Source organism: Phoca vitulina, unplaced genomic scaffold (genome assembly GCF_004348235.1).
Source record: "Phoca vitulina isolate PV1807 unplaced genomic scaffold, GSC_HSeal_1.0 scaffold30, whole genome shotgun sequence".
NCBI lineage: Eukaryota > Metazoa > Chordata > Mammalia > Carnivora > Phocidae > Phoca > Phoca vitulina.
The window spans coordinates 6,932,825-6,955,863 of record NW_022589733.1 but is presented as its reverse complement, the minus strand read 5'-3'; the positions used below and the strand labels follow the sequence as shown (position 1 = coordinate 6,955,863).

Genomic DNA, 23,039 nt, shown 5'->3' with positions numbered 1-23,039 from the left:
ATTCAACAAAACAAATAGAAAAGAAGCTCTCACTCTTTGCTGGCTAAATGCTGCGTGCTCTGTCGGTGGGTGAAAAGAGCTCTGGACGTCCACTGTAGCATGAAATCTCATCTCATATATAAAAGACCATAGATGCAAAGGCATAATTTCCGCTAGGGTGACCAATTCATGCCCACGAGTCTCCTGAAACCCCACTTACTGAGATCCCCTCCTGCACGGACCAACCGGGACAGTTGGTCACCCCAAATTTAACCCAGCCCCTTACTTCCTTGGTTTTGTTGTCCAGTGTGTTACCTGGGCTATTTCATCCCAAATTTCTTAAAGTAACAATCAGGAGCTTCGCTAAAGGCACACTTCTGAGCTAAATAGGCCCAATAGTGAAATCCAATCTTCCTGGCTTCACGCAGTCACTGAAGCTTTTCATTCTTACTTACCTGTCCATTCTCATCGCTCAATCTTAATATTTATGACCTTATTTTTCCTAGACATGGGGACATCCATGACTGAGAACATATTCAGAATTTAACAGCCAACAAAAGGGGGGAGGGGAAGCTTCCCAGCAAGATGTTGGTACAGACTCAGGCCTCTCGACCTGCCCCATTCCCAGCTTCCCCAAGGACACGGTCAGGGGACTATTCAGTTAGGTCAAAACTTTTGTCAGCACTAAATATTAGAGAAAGGTGCTTAATATGCCAGAAATTGCAAGGGGTGTTTCTGGATACGGTTAGGCGGGATGAGATTAAAGAAGGGGCAAAGCGGGCTGCCTCCTGAGTGTCTACGCTGACAGAGCAGTTCCAGGTAAATACAGCAAGCCAATCCTGGGAGCAGCACTCTCCCTTGAACTCAAAAGAAGAATGGGAGGGTACAACCGGCTACAAGGCACCCACAGGGCAGACCTCCTGCCTCTGCGGGGTGGCCTTAAATGCAGGCAACCTGTGGTACTCAGAGACCCCAGGACATGTTGCTGGTATAAGCTGCCACCTTGAGAAGAAGCCTGGCATTGCTGAGGTGAGAAACCGGAGCAAGCAGGTATACCGAGGATGGTCAAAAGCGGTCATGGTTTGCCCATACGGCAAGCATCTACACCACACAAGACACTCCAGTTCATGAAATCTCTTATCTGGCCATGGAAGGACAGATACGTTTTCATCCTTCCTCCTTTCGACTGAAGGATTTGGCCAGGAATGTATGCCAAGTTTTCAAAAGCAACAATCTCAACACCAATGTGCCTATAAACCAGTACTACTCCTCCTTCTATAAGGAGAAACAGAGAGGGACAAATCACCAGACTCATGTGAAAACACTGCAGTTCAAAGGAAAAGAACTACTTTGAAACTATCTCTGCTCAAAAGGTTTTACTCAAACTGAGAAGACAAATTTTTTATAAAATGCTCAGTATTTTAAGAAGACACTTGATTTAAGAAGGTACTGCATCTGAAAATGGAGCAAGTAGAAATGAAGATGGAACAGTCTGCGATCAGGAAAGATTGCTTGGAGTTGATTTTTTTAATAGTGTCACTTCAATGAAAATGATGGAAGATAGAGTGGACAACAGAACACAGCCTACAAAAAACTCAAATTGTTGAAGTGGATGACGGAACTCAAAACATTCTCCTAGAACTTGGAGGGAAAATGAAAATTAGTCACAGAAGAGATAAATGAGGGACAGATTCTGGAAACCAAAATATATATACAGGAAGAACCCTAGAAAGAAAACAGAAAAAGGACATATGAAAGAACCCAAAGAACTAACAGAAGAATATTTCCCAAAGTTGTGAAAGGACTCTGTACTACAAAATGACGTTTGAAGTACATAAACATATTCTGTTCAAGTATTAAATACAAAATATGACAAATGTTCAAAGAAAAAACATAATTTACTGCAATAGAATAAAAATGAAGATGACCTCAGACATCTCTCTAACATCAAATATCAGAGCTCAAGGGGACAATATCTAGAGTTTTCAGGTAGGAAGCTTGTTATGCAAGAATCCTATAGCTATTTTAAGGAGGTAGCAGCATGTGAAGGTATAGAAAGTCACTCTCAGATAATATAAAAACTCGGAACAAATAATAAATTATATGTTAAAAAAAAAAGAAGAAGAAGAAGAAGATAGCAAGAGGGGAAGAATGAAGGGGGGGAAATCGGAGGGGGAGATGAACCACGAGAGACGATGGACTCTGAAAAACAAACTGAGGGTTCTAGAGGGGAGGGGGGTGGGAGGATGGGTTAGCCTGGTGATGGGTATTAAAGAGGGCACGTTCTGCATGGAGCACTGGGTGTTATATGCAAATAATGAATCACGGAACACTACATTACATTAAACTAATGTTTAATGTATTAAACTAAAATGTAATGTAAAATAATGTTATGATAGATAATGATAGATAACAGAAGAATCACTGTGTCAACTGAAATTACTGTAGTGTGGGTATGCAGAACAGAGTCTAGCAATTCTTTCATAAGGGTATTTGGCAGATGGACTCATAGTCCATTTGGCAGATGGACTCATAGATAAAACATATCTATCATAACATTACATTAAACTAATGATGTAATGTATGGTGATTAACATAACATAATAATAAAAAATATATATATAAAAACTCGGGAGAATATAAGCTACCACCATTCCCTTGCCATTAGCCTTCATGAAAAACTTGTTAGAGCCTATGCTTTATTTAAATAATTAAAACCAAGGTATAAGAAGAAAACATAGCAGTAAGCTCCTTGACATAGGTCTTAGCAATGACTTTTTAAATATAACACCAAAAGCAAAAGCAATGACAGCAAAAGTAAACAAGTACGACTACATCAAACTAAAAAGTTCTGCACAGGGGTACCTGGGTGGCTCAGTCAGTTAAGCATCTGACTCTTGATTTTGGCTCAGGTCATGATCTCAGAGTCGGGAGACAGAGCCACACTTCAGGCTCCATGCTCAGCGCAGAGTCTGCTTGAGACCCTCTCTCTCCCTCTCCCCCTCTGCCACCACTGTCTCTTTCAAATACATACATTCATAAATAAATAGCACTGCACAGCAAAGGAAACCATCATCAAAATGAAAAGGCAACCTATGGAATGGGAGAAAATATTTGCGAATCATATATCTGATAAGAGGTTAATATCCAAAATACATTAAGAACTCGGGGTGCCTGGGTGGCTCAGTCGTTAAGCGTCTGCCTTCGGCTCAGGTCATGATCCCAGGGTCCTGGGTTCGAGCCCCACATCAGACTCCCTGCTCAGCAGGAAGCCTGCTTCTCCCTCTCCCACTCCCCCCACTTGTGTTCCCTCTCTCGCTGTGTCTCTCTGTCAAATAAATAAATAAAATCTTAAAAAAAAAAAAAAAAAAAGAACTACAACTCAGAGGCAAAAAACAAGCAATCCAATTAAAAATAGGCAGAAGACTTGAATAGACATTTTTCTAAAGGTACATGAAAAGATGCTCAAAATCACTAATCATCAGGGAAATGCTAATTAAAACCACAATGAGATATCACCTCACACCCGTCAGAATGGCTATTACCAAAAAAATAAGAAATAACAATGCTGGCAAGGTTGTGGAAAAAAAACTTTTGCACTGTTCATAGCAATGTAAATTAGTACAGCCACTATGGAAAACAGTGTGGAGGTTCCTCAAAAAATTAAAAATAGATTCACTCTATGATCCAGCAATTCCACCTCTTGGTATTTACCCAAAGAAAATGAGAACACTTACTCAAAAAGACATACACATTTCCATATTCCCTGCAGCATTATTTAAAACAGCTAAGATATGGAAACAATCTAACTGTCCACTGATAGATGAATGGATAAAGAAATTATGGTATATAGATACAATGGAACACTATCTAGCCATAAAAAAGTATGAAATGTTGCCATTTACGTCAACATGGATGGACCTTGAGGGCATTATGCTAAGTGAACTATGTCAGCAGACAGATACAAATACCATATGATCTCATTTATATGTGGAATCTAAAACAAAAACAAAAAACAACAACAACAACAAAATATGCTCAAAGATACAAAAGAACAGACTGGTGATTGCCTGAGATGGGGTATGAGGAGTGGGGGAAATGAGTTAAGGGGTTCAAGAGGTACAGTTTTCTGGTTATAAAATAAAAAGTCATGGGGATGTAATGTGATGAAAAATTGCTACGAAAGTAAATCTTAAAATTTCTTATCACCAAAAAATACATACTTCTTGTTACTGTTGACCCTGAAAATAAAACAGCCAGTTACTTTCCCAACAAAATGGGTTTCCTCAAGAATGGCAGGGGAATTGCAATTTGGGACACATGAACTATGGCAAAACCACAGACAGTTTCAGAGATCAAAGAAGAGGAACACTACTTTATAGAGGAAGAGGAGGAGGTGGGAGGGGCTGCTTGAACAAAAGTCCACTGGAAGAAAGCGAGAGTTCAGGGTGGTGACGATTTCTCATTGGTGAGTTGTGGCAGTTCCTCATTGGTTGGGCTGTTGTGGGGCAAGGGGATAATCTTCCTCCCTGTTGCTGGGGCAATAAAGGAGCATCTTCCTACAGGCATCTGACTTGAGGATGAGTTAGTAGGGCATGAGAGCTCCCCTTTCTGCCCTCCCAACTCTATTATAAATGAGGTTTCCTGTATTCGGGTTCACATTATATAAGGTGATGGATGTTAACTAGACTTACTGTGGAGATCATTTCACCTGAAACTAATATAATGTTATGTGTCAATTATACCTCAATTTAAAAAATAAATTTTTAAAAGAAAAAAAAACCCACATTATAAAAATTACCAGTGAGCATAAAAGTAGTTAAATAATTTCAAATATGGTTATTTAATGCAAGTATAAAAAATCATCATCATTGGGGCATCTGGGTGGCTCACTTGGTTAAGTGTCTGCCTTCGGCTCAGGTCAGGATCCCAGGGTCCTGGGATCGAGTCCTGCGTCAGGCTCCTTGCTCAGCAGGGAGCCTGCTTCTCCCTCTGCCTGCTGCACCCCTGCTTGTACTCTCATCTCTCTCTCTCTCTCTCTCTCTCTCTGGCAAATAAAATAAACAAACTCTTTAAATAAATAAACTCTTTAAATAAATAAATAAATAATAAAAATGTAATTTAAAACAGCAGCATGTTATTTTTACTCACTGAAGTGGCAAAATACTTTGAAATTGTAATGCCAAGTATTATCAAGGGTGAGGAAAAGGAGGCTGGTGGTAGTAACTGATAGCCACATTTCATATACTGTGGTGCGAATGTACATTGAAAACAATCTTGTGACAGTCTGACAATATAATATGTATAGTTTTAAAATAGCTATACCCTCCTCTCACCTAAGCATTCCACTTCTAGTAATTTTTCCTAAAGAAATGATTAAGCTGCAAAGATATATGTACAAAGATGTTCACCGGAGCAGTATGCATGATATCAAAACACTGGAAATCAAACCACCAAAAGTACGGGAGTAACATTTAAGCCATTTTTAAAAATCACATTTCAAGGAATATTTAACAAGGAAAAATGCTCAAGATATGCGAGTATTGGGAAAAAACGTATTAAATATTGTATCTAATATGGTATTTCCTAAAAAGAAAAAAGCCCCATATATTTCCAAGTATATAAAGAAACACTAGATGGAATTAAACCAAATAGTTGTGAAGAATATTATCCCTGCAAGGTGATAATATGATGTATTTGTATTTACACTTTCCTATTGTTTGTAAATTCTTTAAAGCGAACACGTACTGTATTTCATCAATTCCAAGGTACACATTTTTTCTTCATATTTAGTATCTCTGAAATTGGACTACATCTTCAGATCGATGGTATCTTTGACTGGATGGCATATATTACTACTTTTGTACGTAGCAATAAAAAATAAAACAGTAAGTATCATTATTTTGGAAAGATCCAAAGGATAATGTTCAATGAGGAGAGCCTCAGAAAAGAAGCATTCATTCCCCAAATGAAAACGATGGCACATAACCATCAGTGAAGGCAGTATGAGCTTTGGATGGTTCTGTAAACCTTCCCCCGAATACAGTATTCCATGGGAGTGAAAACTCTCCTACAAAAACAAGTACAGAAGTGAAGGTGGCCTCAGGACACACGACTCTCCCCATCTTGTTTCTAAATTAACTTTCATGGAATGCTTAGTTTGTTGTTGGGTTGTAAAGAGAATAGATGATTTTTTTTTTTTAAGATTTTATTTATTTATTTGACAGAGAGAGACACAGGGAGAACACATGCAGGGGGAGTGGGGGAGGGAGAAGCAGGCTTCCCGCCAAGCAGGGAGTCCGATGTAGGGCTCAATCCCAGGACCCCGGGACCATGACCTGAGCCCAAGGCAGACACTTAATGACTGAGCCACCCAGGTATCCCAAGAGAACAGATTCTTGAGGTTAATCATTCTTTTTTGTTTTCTAAATATGCAAAATGAACTTTAATCCCACTTTGGCAAGGGCTGCCTTTAATCTTCCAGATTGTAACTCTTCCTGGGAAACAGAAAGATGAGAAGGGTCAGAGGTTGCTTAAATGAGTAAACCTGAATGAGTCGTTTTCTTCACTCTCCCCCTTTGAAGACGCAGGGCCATCACTTCTGCCCACTGCTTCCGTGTGGACCGGAACTGCCCTAATAAAGTGAATGAATGAAACAGAAGAAGCCACTTAAACCTCTTGGTTCTGGTCCTCCATATACCTTTTGCCTTCCCTCTTGACTCACTCCTACCTCACATCTAATTTTTCACTGGTACTTGAGGATGATAGCTGTGGTTTCTGGCTAATGCCTGGGGAGGGAAACAGGGTGTTCTTTCCAAATACATGGTAAGTTCCTGTTATGTACAAGGCATTAAGTGCTGTGTGTAGTGCAAGAATATATAGAATACAGTAGTGGCTCTCAAAAAACCTAACTCTAGTTATGTCCAGAGGGAAAAAAAAGAATTATTGCATCCACGCTCACTGGTTGGTGCCCCTGCCATTGTGGCTATTTGATTTTTTAATGTTGTCCTAAATAAATATACCTAGATGGAGAGAAAAAACCGACAAGGTGGAGGGAACAGTGTAAACAAAAGAAAAGGAAAAACGTTTGTCCCAGAGCCAATTTTAGGACAGAATTTTAGGACAAAGCCACTACAATGATTTGACTGAGGACTATAATTTAGGTCTTTTAAAAATTTTTTCAATGTTTATAGGGCCTAGAAGAATTATTCCACAGGAAGAATTTAAGGAATCTTCCATCATGGGGTATAATGCCTGGCCTTGAAATGTGCCAAGGGACCATGTCAGGAATGTGAAACTCATTCCTAGTCTCATCCTGAACTGAAACCTGCAAGAAGAATCAATTAAAAAAACAAAAACAAAAACAACTTCCTTTATGGCCATTCTTCCTATCTTTGCAGAATGGCAAAGAACACGCACAGGATATGCAATCAAATTAAAAGTCTGAAAAACTTTTCCACAGCTCATGCTTTTAGGAATTATGTTATATAGATTGAGAGCCAAAGAAGGCATATTAAGACTGCCAGCCAAAGGGAAAAATTCCACCCAACCAAACCAGATGCAGATTTATCCTGATACAGGGTGACTCTGGCTAGATAAAATATGAGAGAATAAAAGGATCTCAAAATTCATAGTAAATCATCCATCCTCAGCTTAAGAGAAACCAAAACATTTTTGTTACCTTTAGTAGTTTTTTTAATAAATGATCTGGAAGAGAATGAATGTACAGATTGATCTGGACACTGTTATCAATTTGGGAAATTCTGTGATGTCACATGGTCATTTGGACTAGATATTAGGAAGCAAAGCATGGGTCACTAAAGGAATGGACTATCAAGGAAAATTCTAAAATCTGTCTCTGGAAATCCCTAAATATTAAATGAATGGTCACCTGTGTGGGGGGAGGGACTTCATAAACTTTGCCAGCTAGGAGCTTTCAAGGACAGAATAAATACTTCCTTTTGCCTGTAAGTTTATTGCCATGATATGGGGGGTGGGGGTGGGGGTGTACCAATCTTTGGTTTATTCATCCACTCATTAATTCAAAAATTATTATTAAAGCACCCACCATGTTCAAAGTACTGTGTTAGGTGCTATAGAGATTACACATTTTTAGAAACCTAAAATAAAGTAGATAGAAGACCTTTTTTGAAAATTCCAAGAAAGGGAAAGACATGAGACCCAGATAAAAAACAGAATAGCCAAGGACCGCAATGAGAAGAAATCTCAGTATGATAACTATAACTGGTGGGTTTGAAAAAGTACTAAGACAAAATATCATGTGGGGCGCCTGGGTGGCTCAGTCGTTAAGGGTCTGCCTTTGGCTCAGGTCATGATCCCAGGGTCCTGGATCGAGTCCCACATCGGGCTCCCTGCTCAGCGGGGAGCCTTCTTCTGCCTCTGCCCACTGCTCTCGCTCTCTCTCTCTCTGTCAAATAAATAAATAAAATCTTAAAAAAAAAAAAGAAAAGAAAAAACATCATGTGACGCAGAGACAGCAGTATGGCATCATTTTTTCAATAAGAATAAAGAAAGGCAATTACGACTTCCAGGGGGAGAGGGAGAGCCAAACAAGAAAGTCTTGGTTCAAATACAAAGCAAGCTAAAATGGAGCATGATTCTGGATCTCTGATTTGGTATAAAATCTGGACCTGACATTTGTTTTTGTTGTTGTTTTTTGCAGTAAAGGACGCATATGCAAGCACTATTAGGTACTGGCTTTCAGATTTCAGATTCCACGTACAAAGAAAGCATGGCAGTCGCGGCAAAAGTATAGATTAGTGTGTAGACATTATAATCCTCAACGATGTAAAACTAATGATATGGCTGAAGGGAACTTTCATCCCCCATTTTACATCCTAAAAGTCAAGAAAGAGTCTACCTACGTATCAGTTGTAAGGTAACCAATTACAACAAAACAAAACAAAACCTAAAAACTAAAAGTAAATGTTAACTAATAAAACTTAGCAAGAGTGAGGGGCGACTGGGTGGCTCAGCTGGTTAAGCATCTCACTTCAGCTCAGGTCAGGAGCTCAGGGTCCTGGGCTCCAGCCCTGCATCAGGCTCATCGCTCAGCGCGGGGTCTGCTTGTCCCGCTGCCCCTATCCCCACTTCTGCTCACTCTTGCTCTCTTTTTCTCTCTCTCAAAGAAATAAAATCTTAAAAAAAAAAAGAAAAACTTTGCCAGAGTGAGAGAGTGTCAGAGACTCATCCACATTTTTCACTTCTCTTCACATTTTTCTTAATGGAGGAACAGATGGTGCTTCAAGCTGCTGGATGAAGAGAGAGCAGCATTAAGCATGTGTTTAAGAGTTAAGGAGGTAATCACTTAAAGAATAAGATGCAAATACACCAAAAAGTAGTTACTTCTGAGAAATGGAACTTGGGGAGAGGTGGCAACGAGTTCTTCGCTTTCTGTTTTAGATCATCCTCAATGTTAGAATTTTTATTTCCTAGTCCACATGTTGTTTTTATAATAATGATAACAATATGAATGAGATGCTGACAGGGAAAGATCTCCAGAACATATCATTGGGGGGGGGGAGGGGAAAGCAAGTACTACAGTAACAGATATAATATACATAATAAGGTTCCATTTGTGTGCTATTTTTTATAAAGTAGCAGCAATATATATGTAAATCATATTGGCATAATGATATTTACGTTAATATTTACAAAAGCACAAGATAAGAAAGTAAAAGAGAACTTCCAAATTTTATTCTATATAATTCCATAGTATTCGAATCCTTTACAGTGAGAATATATGTGTATTGGTGTATTACTTGTTCAGTTATTTTTTTCCACATTTTGAAAGAAGAAAGATCCCATGACTATGTAATTAGTAGAGTTGCACGATTTGACGTAAGAAAGAAGAGCTTTGGTCTCAGAAAAACCTGCATTCTAACGCAAGCTTCGCTAGGTCCATCACCCTGAACAAGTTACTTCTCTCGAAGCCTCCTTTTCCTTTCTGTAAAACAGCTTTATTGAGATATAATTCACATACCAAATAATTTTACTCATTGAAAGCATATGATTCAATGTATTTTAGCATGTTCACAGGATTGTGTGATCATCACCACAAATGAATTTTAGAGCATTTTCAGACCCCTAAAAACCCCACACACCCATTAGCAGGCAATGCCCATCAATTTTCTTTTCTGGCAAAAAAAAAAAAAAAAAACAGGGCTCCAAGAGAGAGGACTACCTACCTGATGGACTTATTATACGAAAGAAAGTAGATCAAAGCCTCCAGCACAGCGCCTGGCCCTCAATAGATACTCATGCACCTCAAGTAAAGTTCAAGACATCAGTGATACAGAAATATGCACAGAGACGCTAAGAAAGTATAAGAGATAGGGAAATCCTTTCAAGTACCTGGGACTCCTCTCCTTGGAGCAAATTCCACAAAAGATGTCCTCTCCCCAATTCTACTGAATACAAAAGAATCAGGTATCAAGACAAAAGGCACAAGTTTGAAAATGTCAGCATTTGGGGGTATATTGTTAGAGTGAAAGTTTCAGGAGGACAGATACATCCTCAACCCTGCAAAAACATGACGAGCAAGAAGGAAATACTGTAGTTGCTGAGAAGGTAAGAAGAACATCACAAGTTCGTACTGGACGAGCAGTTGAAACCATGCTGTCATGTTTCTACTTTTCAAAGTGAAAATAAACATGACAGGTGCTCATTTGGCTGTTCGAGCACTTTCCACTGAAATAGCAATTCCTCAAGCTTTCCGACTGCCGCCTGAAGTTGTAATTTATTATTGTCTCTCTATTATTCCCTTGCCTTGGCAGAAAGCAGAACATAGCACCTACGTTTCAAGACCCATGAGAGGTAATAAAGTATAATTATTTAGAATTTATGATTAAGCCATAAATTATAGGTACTTTTTACTTCAGCTGGTCAGTCAGGAGTTGGGGGAGGAAGGGAATGGGGTCAGAGGAAGAAATAACAAAAGGCTTTTCCTTAGAATAAAATGTCTAAATCAGGGCAGGATTGAGGGACACCTGGAGGATTTACAAAGATACCACAGTCTCCAAGTTAAGTCCCAGAGGAGCCCCAGTCAAGAGGCTTTAAACTCCTAGAAGCCTCTGTTCTTCCTGCTCACAGGGCAACAGACTCCAACTGGAGTGCTCATGTTGACGCCAAAAATAGAAGCAGGGCGGATCTTCAGGCTCTACCACATCAAACGTCCACAGTGCTCTGGGTCTTGCTGCTCCGAGCCATAGGTATTTCAGAGAAGGGGAACCTGATCCGTCAAACACTACTGACCAGGCTCTACAGGTAAACTCAGCCCTCAACCCAGGTCAGAGTGTGGTTACCACAGAGCTCTGATTCAACTCTTCTCCCCTTCACAAAGCAGTTGGTGAAGAGATGGCCCTTTCTGGCGGTTCCTTTATGTGGTCATGGAAACACATGTATGGAACGGTGACGTGCCAAACAGGCAGAAAGCAGGATAAGGACACAACATACAGCGCTCTTCTGTCACCCACTCGCCTCGCTGGCTCTCCCGTAATGCCATGGCCCCGCTCCCAATCTTCACAGTTGGCCCCCACACGCAAATCAGAGCTTGCAAAGCACTTTCTTCTTTGGCCTCCCGGGAACCCTGGGAAGCGAGTATCAAGAAGTACTCGGGAGAAAGATAAAGAGCGCATGGCCAAGAGAGACAATGCCGTTGAGTCTGGAACGTGGTCACCTGACAGGAAATGGCCTTTCATCATTCTGCCCCAAACTGCTGGTGAAGGAAAGCAAAACCAAAAAAAGCAGCAGCATGCATTTCAATTTACGTTGTTTTTTTTTTTTTTTTGGCCATGGAAATTTTACTTGGCAGCTGAAGCTTTGAGATAGCTATTTGAAAATGAGATTTAATTTGGATTGAAGGAAACGAAAATAAAGAAGCCAGAGAGAACAGAGAAATGAACAGTGACAAGGAAAAAGTAATAAACGGGGCGGGGGGGGGGGGGGGGGCAGATAAAAAGGAGGTTTGCCCAAATGTCTGCCTAACACTCACCTTTGTCCTGACACAGCCCATCTGCACACCTGGCTCCTGGTTAATGAACAGAATTTGGTGGACGCCCCTTGAACTGTATAATCTGTTCCACAAAAAACAAACCCACAGTTTGTCTCTAAGCCACTTTTTAAGTCCCTAACTCCCTGGTTACATTCAGTCTATGGAAAACATCTGTGGCAAAGTAAATCATCCTACTCGGAGAAAGACCAGCGTGTATTTTTTCTTCCCCCCTCTACGTGTATTTTGAAGTCCTGGTTGGAAAATTAGTGAAAATTGTAAATCTGTTTGCAAATCTGGTCATGTCTAACTCTGAGATTAGGGCAAAGATTCCAATTTAAAAGTAAAACCGTGACAACCCCGGTTAAGCGTGTCCTTAGGCACGGCCAGGAGGGCCTTGACTTACTTCCACGGGCAGCGGATTTATTAGAGGCACCCGACACGTTCCCCATCAGACCCCCTGGAGTATTTACTTGAGACAGCAGGGTTCAGCCTGCACTTCCTCTGTAGACCAATATATTATTATAAATGGAGCTAAACTGTTTCCTTTTCATAAGTGCTATGAAGTTCAGATTTCAGGTATCAGCACACAGCCGAGGTCCCTCCACAGGGCTCCTTGTAGGATTTGGATTCTAAAAAGTAAAGAGAAAAAAGGCAGCAACAGACTACGGTTGCTTTTATTTTTGCCTGATTTTATTTAAGAGGAGATGGAGGAAAGCTCCTTTTAGAAATTGACTGTGACATCTTAATAAAGCAAAGAATAATTTTCTTTAATAATAATAAAGAATAAAGAAAATACATTCTAAACGAATATATTCTAAAAGCACACTTTGGGTATACTGTGCCGTGCCTGGCCCAGATCAGTAAGGTACCAGCTATTTCCCCTGGATCTGAACACAGGAGCTGGGAAATCAGGAACGGGTATTAGGTCTTGGGTATCAGCTCCTATAAAATAACAGTGCTCACTTTGGTTTATCACCTACAGTAGCTAAAGGGACAAATGTATATTTCAAAATGTATATTCATTATAACATATAGTATTTTTGTTATTCATCTATTTCTGAGGCAAGAGAAACATAACTTTAAAAAGAAAGGGAAAAGAAAGAAGCACACAGAACACTCTTGTCATCTTCTTCTCTTTCCTTCCAGAAAAATTTAGTCCTAAAGCTTTTAGGTGAAGCAGAGGCATCATGGTGAGGGAGAGAGAGGAGGGCCCAGGAGCCCAGTGTGGGGGTCAGCACCCACATAGGAGGAAGGAGGTGGTTTGACGTGGGTGTCAGAGCCCAGATGGGACAAAAGAACAAGTTCCAATCCACACAGCCTACTAGCTCTGTAACCATGGCGACGTCATTACATCAATTGAACCTGAACTGATTCTTGTGCAATTTAACGATCATCTACTTTTTAGTGTTATGGAGATGATTAAAAGAATGCTTGACTTGTTGTTAGTCCCCAGTAAATGTGGTTATTCACATACTACTATTATTCCAGATATACATATGTATAGAAAAAAGACTGAAAAAGAATATACCAAGACAGGTCTGAACCTGATTTTTATATTCTTCTTTCATTTCATACCTTTCAGTGTTTCTTTTCTCTACAATGAACATGTATTTTACTTTCATAATCAGAAAAGAACACACAAGATGTTCTTAAATAAATGGATGGCAGATGAACTTCTAAAATATATATTTATTATTTCTATATGCAGAAAATTAACATAGCAATTTAGAATGGTACCAAATGACTCTCACTTCTTTTAAAGATACAAACTGCTAATAGAAACTCCTGAACAAAGTAACCAAAGGCAAGTGGTTTATTGGCTGAAACTAAAACCCATTTATACTCAAGGTAAATATCCATTATCTGGGTGATACATTAAAAAATGAGTAATAGGGAGCGCCTGGGTGGCTCAGTCGTTAAGCGTCTGCCTTCGGCTCAGGTCATGGTCCCAGGGTCCTGGGATCGAGCTCCGCATCAGGCTCCCTGCTCCGTGGGGAGCCTGCTTCTCCCTCTCCCCCTCCCCCTGCTTGTGATCCTTCTCCTGCTGGGTCTCTCTCTGTCAAATAAATAAATAAATTTAAAAATAAATAAATAAATAAATAAAATAAAATAAAAAACGAGTAATAATCTGTGACCTACAAATGATGCTCGTTGATGGGGCAGAGACTTCAAAATAAAAACTAAGTTCACGAGGCAAGCAGGAGAGGGTCTCAGGAAGAGATGACCTTCAGCCTAAAAATGTTCCCACATAGAGATTTCAGTGTAATGGAATCAAGTCTAAATGGTCCCTTTTAGAGCAGGAAAAGCTCTAAAAGTATATGAAACCTGCAAACCATCCTAATCCCCTGTACCAACCCAGTCACCTTAGGCAAATTAGTTAAGAAAAGAACAATCTCCATACCATCTCCCTCACAAGCTTGTTTGCAGAGTGAATGGGGCTGCTTATGTGAAACTGAATCATAAACTATAGAGCAACATGCAAATGGAAAGCAAGAGATGCAGGGCTTGCTTAGATCAGCGTTCAGCAAAGGTGGTAATCAGCCCATGAGAAGAACTGAAGAGGTAAAGGGACACAGTGTTAAGCACCACTGAATCACACACCATGGGAAAGTAATTCCCTACATAATGATCTTCCCGTCTTGCTGCTGACAAGGAGAAAGTCTCTGATTGGTACCATCATACAGTTAACACCTCTCTAACAGTGACAAGTATCTCTTTTAACAAAGACAGAACAGGACTCCGGATCTTCAGCCAACAAAAGTAGCAGGTCCTTAATACTGTTTTACTTTCTCTCTACATTTATAAACCTCTTCTAATTATAAACCAAGTGATACTGGTCTTCCGCTTCAGATAGTGTTATAAAATCTCCTTCTAAGGTAAATCCACTTCAGTGAAAGAAAGTGAATTTATTTAGAGAAAAATATTACGTAAGTAACAGTACAGGTAGCAGAGGGATATGGCGAGAACCTTGAAGCTGACATGTAAATGACTGAAATTTGGAAAATGCTTAATGAGTTAGTGACCTAAAGAGCTAATCCAAACTCTGATTTTCTAGAAGGCAAGGACCAAGTTTTATCCATCCATCCAGAACCTTACGCAGCATGGAAAACATAGCAGGCCCTCTACATACACTCAATTAATTGAGAAATAATTCTTCTCATAAATATCCACCTTGAGCCTTGGGGCTCCCCAGTTCTAAAGCCAATACAAGTAGACCCCCCCCCAGGCAGGAGTAAGAAAGGATACCATCTCTATCCTGTGCACTGGAAACAAGTAGAAAGTCCAAACCCCAAACAAAACAGAGCAAAGAGCCAAAAACAAAAGCTGCACAAATGCCACAGCTTCGTGGGTTAGCCTAAGCACAGCTGAAATCCTGCTCCCAAAGAACTCATGGACAAGTGGAAAGGAAGGCCCTGTTGTCCGGTCAGCCACTCCTGAGAAGAAACTAAATTCAAACCTGAAAAAACTTTCACTAAGAATTTATATAGACAAGGAAATCATTTTACTACCTCACACTAATAAGCTCATTTGGATGATTGAGTAACTCTGATGAAAAGTCCTGGAAACGCTTTAGCACATTTGGGGAACTCCATAAACAATCAGAATGGGGGAGAAAAAAAAAAAGCAACTTTTACAAATGAGCAATACCTAGAAAAATGAGGGAATAAAAACAAAAATACTAGTTCCATGTAGAAGATTCACTATCGCTATAAAATACCTGAAAAGCTTGTTTCAAAAGACACATTCTAAGGGCACCTGGGTGGCTCAGTCGGTTAAGCATCCGACTCTTGCTTTCGGCTCAGGTCATGATCTTATGGGTCGTGAGATCAGAGCCCCACGTTGGGCTTCCCGCTTGGCAGGCAGTCAGCTTGGAGTCTCTCCCTCTGCCCCTCCCCCACTAGCTCACACACACTCTCTCTAAAATAAATAAATAAATCTTAAAAAAAAATAAAAGACATATTCCAAATTTGTAGCCAGTAATCTAAAACTTAGACACTAGAGTATCGATATAGCTTTGACCCTCCTAATTACCAAGCATGAAGTAGCAGTCTCCTTGGTGAAGGGGTATTGCCAAGCCAGGAGTCTCTATGTCCCATGAGATCTTAAAACCGACATGCCAAGTATCAGGGTCTCTGCCTTCGAGCTGAGGGTCATCCTCACTTTCCTCTTCTGGGCCTGTCAAAAAGAGAAGAATGGGATCAGAAAGGAAATGTCTCATCTCAGGTTCTGGGTTTTATAATCATTAGCTCAGGAATAATTAAGTTTTAACAAAAAATGGATAGGAAGTGAACTATATCCTTTTACATCATATTTTTTTAAAAAAACACATTCTTTCAAATATTTTTAACATGTCTTTTATTCTTTAATCAAAAAAATCTTTAAGTGATGAGGAAATAACCACAGATACCAAGAACACTAAAAGATGATTTATTCAAGTCCACACAAATAAATTAGATAATCTGGATTAAACGGACAGTTTTTTTAGGAAGATATTAGCTACCAAAATCATCCCCAGAAGGGGAGAAAAGCTAATGAAACCATAAAAAGATAAAGATAAAGAACCATCTCTTAGGAAAACATAAGCGTCAAGAGTTTCAAAGAAGAATTCTACCAAACAATTAAGGAGTGGGTTATTTCCATATACTTTAAATTTTTTAAGAGCATAGAAAAATAAAAGTTTCCAAATTCTTTTCATGAAGACAGAATATGTATCAAAATCCAAAAAGAAAACACACACACACAAATCTCACATCTGAGAATCAATGCAAAATTCTTAAATATAGGGAAACAGAACCCAAATCCAACAGCATATTAAAAGAATAACATTCCATGACCAGGTAGAACTTATCACAGGAATACAAGGATAGTTCAATATGCAAAGGCTTACACTTAAAATTCATCATATTCTTAAATGAAAACAAAGAGTCACCAGAGATACACAAAATATTCAGTAAAACACATCCTTCCATAATCAAAACATCAATAAAATAATAAGTGGCCAGGTTCCTTAACACAATAAAATACAGATCTCTCTCAACCACAAAGCCAGCAACATATTTTAATAGGGAAACATTAGAAATCTTCCCAAAGTTAAGAATTAAGAAATAATGTCCTTTATCACCACAATGACTCATCACTACTCTGGAAGGAATGACCAACACAAGTGTGCTCTCTGGAGTTGCATAGTAAATGAGCCATAATCAGACAAAAGAAAAGGTGTTTGTTTTTTTTTTAATATAAGAAAAAGTGCTTTTTTGCAAATAATATTATTATTTATCTGCTAATCAACCAGGAAAAATATATCCCAAGCAATAGTCAAATTAAGAAAATGTTAGCTACATACCCTATGACCCAGCAATTGCACTACTGGGTATTTACCCCAAAGATACAAATGTAGTGATCCAAAGGGGCACGTGCACCCCAACGTTTATAGCAGCAATGTCCACAATAGCCAAACTATGGAAAGAGCCTAGATGTCCATCAACAGAAGAATGGATAGAGAAGATGTGGTATATAGATACAACGGAATATTATGCAGCCATCAAAAAGATGAAATCTTGCCATTTGCAACAACGTAGATGGAACTAGAGGGTATTATGCTAAGTGAAATAAGTCAGTCAGAGAAAGACAAGTATCATATGATCTCACTGATAGGAGGAATTTGAGAAACAAGACAGAGGATCATAGGGGAAGGGAGGGAAAAATGAAACAAGACGAAACCAGAGAGGGAGACAAACCATAAGAGACCCTTAATCTCAGGAAACAAACTGAGGGTTGCTGGAGTGGAGGGGGTTGGGAGGGATGGGGTGGCTGGGTGATAGACACTGGGGAGGATATGTACTATAGTGAGCGCTATGAATTGTGTAAGACGGATGAATCACAGACCTGTACCCCTGAAAAATTTTTAAAAATGCATATTAAAAAAAAAAGAAAATGCTAGCTTACAAATGTGTGCATATTAAAACATCCAGCAAGATTCTTAAACGTGTATTGTCTATAAGAAAAAAACTTAAAAATATTATTGAAGGACACAAAAGAAAATTTAAACAAATGTAAAGACATATTATGTTGTTGGGATGTAAAATTGAACACCATGGGAATGTCAGTTCTCCCTAAATTTATCTATAAATTTGACACAAACCCAATAAAAACACCAACAGGATGGATTTTTAGTTACATGGGGTTGGTAACTAGACAAGCTGATTCTACAAATCACATGGAAAGATAAACAAGCAAGCATAGCCAGGGAAATACTTTTTAATATATAAAGAGCTACTACTGCACATCAATAAGATAAAGATCAATACTCAAACAGAAAAATGGGCAAAAGATATGAAGACAGAACACATAAAAGGAAATAAGTATGTAAACATTTAAAAGATGTTCAAACTTATTCATATAAGAGAACTTCATATTAAAGCCACAATAGATATTTTTAAGTTATCAGATCAGAGAAGATCAAACACTTTGATAAATATAGTATCAGTAAGAGTGTAGCAAAATGGCATACTCACACTCTCTGTAAAGGACAATCTGACGATACTTATCAAAATTATAAATGCATAAACACTTTGAACTTAAAGGAATCCCACAATTCCACTTTTAGGAATGTATCCTCAAACTCCTACTTGCAGAGGTTGCAAAATGACTTTTGAGGAAGGATGTTTATTGTACCACTGTTTATAAGAGCAAAAGATCAGAAATAACCTAAATGGGGCGCCTGGGTGGCTCAGTCAGTTAAGCATCTGACTCTTGATTTCGGCTCAGGTCATGACCTCCGGGTCATGGGATCGAGCCCCAAGTCAGCCAGGCTCCACACTGAGCATGGAGCCTGTTTGGGATTCTCTCTCTCCCTCTCCCTCTGCCCCTCTACCCCCACTCACGTGCACGCATGCATGCCCACGCTCTCTCTCTCTCAAGAGAGAAAGAAAGAGAGGGAGGGAGAGAGGGGGGAGAGGGAGAGAGGGAGGTAGGGAGGTAGGAAGAACGGGAGGTAGGAAGGAAGGGAGGTAGGGAGGTAGGGAGGGAGGAAGGAAGGAACCTAAATATCCATTAATAAGTTTCTGGTTAAATAAATTATGAAATGTGCAGGCAATAAAATACTACGTAACCTCTAAAAGTAATATGACTATGCACTGATACAAAACTATCTGATACATTTTGAAGAGAAAGAAACTGACAGGCTATAATCTGTATAAAAAAATACAAACATATACACACAGGTGTGTATATACGTACAGGTAATATTCTAGAAGAATATTCTATTCTAGAAGGATATTCTATACTAGAAGGATATTCTATTCTAGAAGGATACTCAAGACTGACTTTTCTGGGAGGAGAACAACGTATCTGGGGTACAGGAAGGGAGAGACACGTAAATGAAGTGAAAGGCATACAATGTGATCTGCCTACATGAACAGTCCTGCAGGGATTGCCCTATATAAAAATTTATAATATAGGTTCATTTACAAAATATTTATTAAGCACTTACCATATATGAGGCACCAACCTGGACACTTGGGCTCTATCAATGAATGAATCAAAGAGCTTTGCCCCAGTGGAGCTTTCTTTCTAGTGAAGTTATAAATGTTCATCACTGATTACTAGAAAAAAGACAGTTAAAATTCCCTTAGAAGCTAGATTCCGGTCTTTAAGGGGAGGGTCCATTTTTCTGTTTCATCCATATTTAGAGCCCTACTAACTGGCACATAGAAGTCATTCAATTGTACTCAACTGCTTACTTAAAAACAAAATGCTCTGTTCACAGCTATTCACAGTCCTTTCTGGGCTAGATGGCAGGAAAAAAGAAAATGTTAATTGAAGGGGGGGAAAAAAAACCCTGCAAATTAAATCAAATAACATAATAAAGCATTACACTGCTCATTTAGTGTAGGTCTTAACAGTAAAGAAGTTTAGAGAAGGGACAGGTTTAGTGAAGGTTAGAATGGGTAGAGCAGAATTCCTGGAGAAGATCAAACTTGAAAGACAAGTAGGGTCTAGATTCCCAAAGGGAAGAGTAAGAAGTGATAAAGGAAGACAAAAAGTTGCGAAGTTCCCTGTGATCACAATGGGCAATGAAGCATGTTTCACCTAGGCCATATCATGTTCACGTCACACACACAATCCAAAAATATGTGCATCCCGGATGGCACATCTCCATATATGGAATTCCTAAATTCTGAACATGTTAACGCTACAATAACTGTGCATAAGGGTCAAAGGCAGTAAAAGAAGGGGGGAAAAGGAGGAAACCCCCTTTATAACTATTCATATTACTTTGCACAGGTATGGCAGAAAAAAAACCAGACCAGAAATCCAAGTTCAGGGAAGGAATGCTACTAAATGACCTTTAAGGAATTCCTTAAGTTTGAATCTAAAATCTGATATTGCCACGGTGCGCCTGGGTGGCTCAGTCGGTTAAGTGTCCAACTTTCGGTTTCGGCTCAGGTCATGATCTCAGGATCGTGGGACTGAGCCCTGCCTCGGGCTCCACACTCAGCAGGGAGTCTGCCTGAGTTTCTCTCTCCTTCTCCCTCTGCCCCAACTACCCCCACCCCGGCCTTTTCTCTCTCTAAAATAATACATAAACCTTTAAAATCTGATATTCCCATTTGAACAGAATCTTACCCTTTTTCTTCCTATTTGTTATTTCTGATACATGCTTTCGCAAGCATTCTTTAGTTAGGAGCAACTTTTAGCAAGTATTCTTTAAGAATAAAGTCCTACAGTAAAAAGTCTAAAGTCATTTTTCTACATTAATCCCAAAAATATTTAAAGGACAACCCTCTAGAACAGGAATGACAAATACCTTACATATCAGAGGACACAACTCATTCATTGGTCATGGCTTTTGTGAGCCCTGGCACAGAATTATCCTGAATTTTTCTCCAAGCTAGCAGGAAAGAGTGATATCATCAATTACTAATATCTGTCATTGGCACTAGAAGGGGGAGTTAGCAGCAGCAAAACTAGATATTTGCTATCCGCGTCTGATGACATTCTCTAGGCATGTCTTATAATACAGTTACGCCTGAAAATTCTGGAATTTGCAAAACTAGATCTTAACGACCAGAAAAGGGCCCACAAAAGGAGTAAACTTGACCTGCACTACATTTTCTTAACTAAGTTAGCTGCCAACTGAGATAAGTGCTTTGCATAAAAACACAAATGTCCAGCTATTCTTGAATTACAAGATCTGGTATCCCCGAGCCAGGACCGAGCTAAGAAACAGCTGCCGCTTTTAGACAAGGCATGTGCTCTCCTAGTGGCTGTCCCCGTCAGCCATTTCCCTCACTGGCAGTACCTGCCTGGCCCCTACAGGCATTTACATCTTTGAACTTTGTTGGAACCCCTAGGCAAACCAGGCCTATCACCTGCTTATACAAAGTAACTGGAAGACGGTCACGCCCACTCATTTCCCCAGGGTCGGAGGCTGAGTAGCTAAGACACAGACCATAGGGCCCACAAAGCCGAAAACATCCATCGTCTGGCCAGCCCCTTACTCAGAAAACGCTGGCCAAGTCCTGCTCTAGGGTCCTGATATTTGTGATTTCACAGAGATGTCTACTGCACGTGTTAGCAAGGACGCCAGGCTGAACAAAATAATGATGTCAGGCGATTAATACTAGCATACAACATAATAAAGTAAGTTAATGCTAAATTATTTGATAAGAAGATCAATTTAGCAAAAGAATACTGCTAGGCGAAATCGTATGTTTATATTTGTGATACCCTAGGGCTTCTGGCGGCTTCCTTCTGGAGCACCCTAATGATAACGGAGGTAGCAAGGGGAAAAGGAATAGAAATACCTTAAGAAGGTTTTTCATATGTCTCTCTCTGGTGAAATCAACTCTGACTGAACTTTAAAAAGAAATGGTTTCTAAATTACAATGACAACGATGCTGTTGTGGTTTCCAGCCAGTGAGTATGGCTATTCTGCTAAGTAACGATCTTCACAGGCTAATGGGCTGCTTGACAACTTTCCCCTCTATCTGCTATTCCCCCACCCCCTCGTCCCAATAGGGCGCAAATAAAGCCTGGAAGGACAAACAGAGACGGTAATTGCAATCAGTGTTTCCTGATGTCTCCCATAAATCTAGCACCTTTGAAATGTGCTCATTAAAATAAGGTTTTCTTGAGGGTTTGTTTCCCCTTTGGGCTGGGTACAGAGGAGGGAGGGAAGCTATTCATCTGATCAATTTTTTATTGCATAAGTACAGTGCTGCTGTCTCAATAAAAGCAACTTCCAGTTATCTATAGCAACTGCACCTGATTACTCTTGCTTCGTGTTATTCTGGAAACAAGCAGAGGCAAGAAGTTCCTACTTGCCTTTCAACCTCAGTAACACTGAAAGGACTTGTGCATGTCTCAAGTGTGTTTGATGCATTCCCAGCTCCCACTACCCAAACTGTTCAAGAAGTAAAAAATGTAAAAAAATACAAAAGAATGCTAAACTTAAATGTCAAGTTTACAATACCAACTCCCTGCCCAAATTAACCAATTTGTCTTTTTTATGCTAACTGGTTTTTGAAGAACAATTAATTCCCATCTGGTAAAAGATAAGTGCCATCAAATATTTGGTTTGTATTTTTCCAAGCTGTATGCAACCCCTGTCACATAGGAAACAAAGACAGAAACCTGAGCGTGAAGGATGAGATGACCATTCCAATCAAATAAAATACATCGCTGGAAATTTTGTACATTTAATAACATATACCATTAATACTGTATGTCAATAATTTCCCTGATGTGTAAATATATGTTCATCATCACCACACATTAATAGCCCGATTTCCTATTCCCTTGGCCAAGTGCTAAGATTTCTAAGACTCTGGCCTCGGCAATTATATTCTCTGTTTCCTTAACCCCATACCCAGAAGGGCTTCAGTAGCAGGTCCCTTCCTATCCATGTCCCAGATCTTGAGGCAGGAGAAACCCAGAAGTTGCAGCTAGTCAGCTGGTGTACAAAACCTCATGATGCTTTCTCTCTCCTGTGCTAATCTGTGATATTCCAGTGTCTGGGATGGAGAATCTGTTTTGAAAAAAG

The 23,039-nt window shown here is 39.5% G+C and overlaps 1 protein-coding gene across 2 annotated transcripts in view; it reads right to left on the bottom strand.

Moving 5' to 3' along the window:
- The window catches only part of FTO (FTO alpha-ketoglutarate dependent dioxygenase), a 371,139-nt gene that overhangs the window by 222,011 nt on the left and 126,089 nt on the right, over window positions 1-23,039 (bottom strand). The window contains exons 4-5 of one of the 2 annotated variants that reach the window (XM_032424110.1): window positions 16,025-16,168; window positions 6,527-6,613 (exon numbers count right to left, since the gene is read on the bottom strand). In XM_032424110.1, coding sequence (XP_032280001.1) covers window positions 6,527-6,613; window positions 16,025-16,168 — 231 coding nt within the window. The remainder of the gene's footprint in view (window positions 1-6,526; window positions 6,614-16,024; window positions 16,169-23,039) is intronic. The other variant, XM_032424111.1, reaches the window with a different exon arrangement.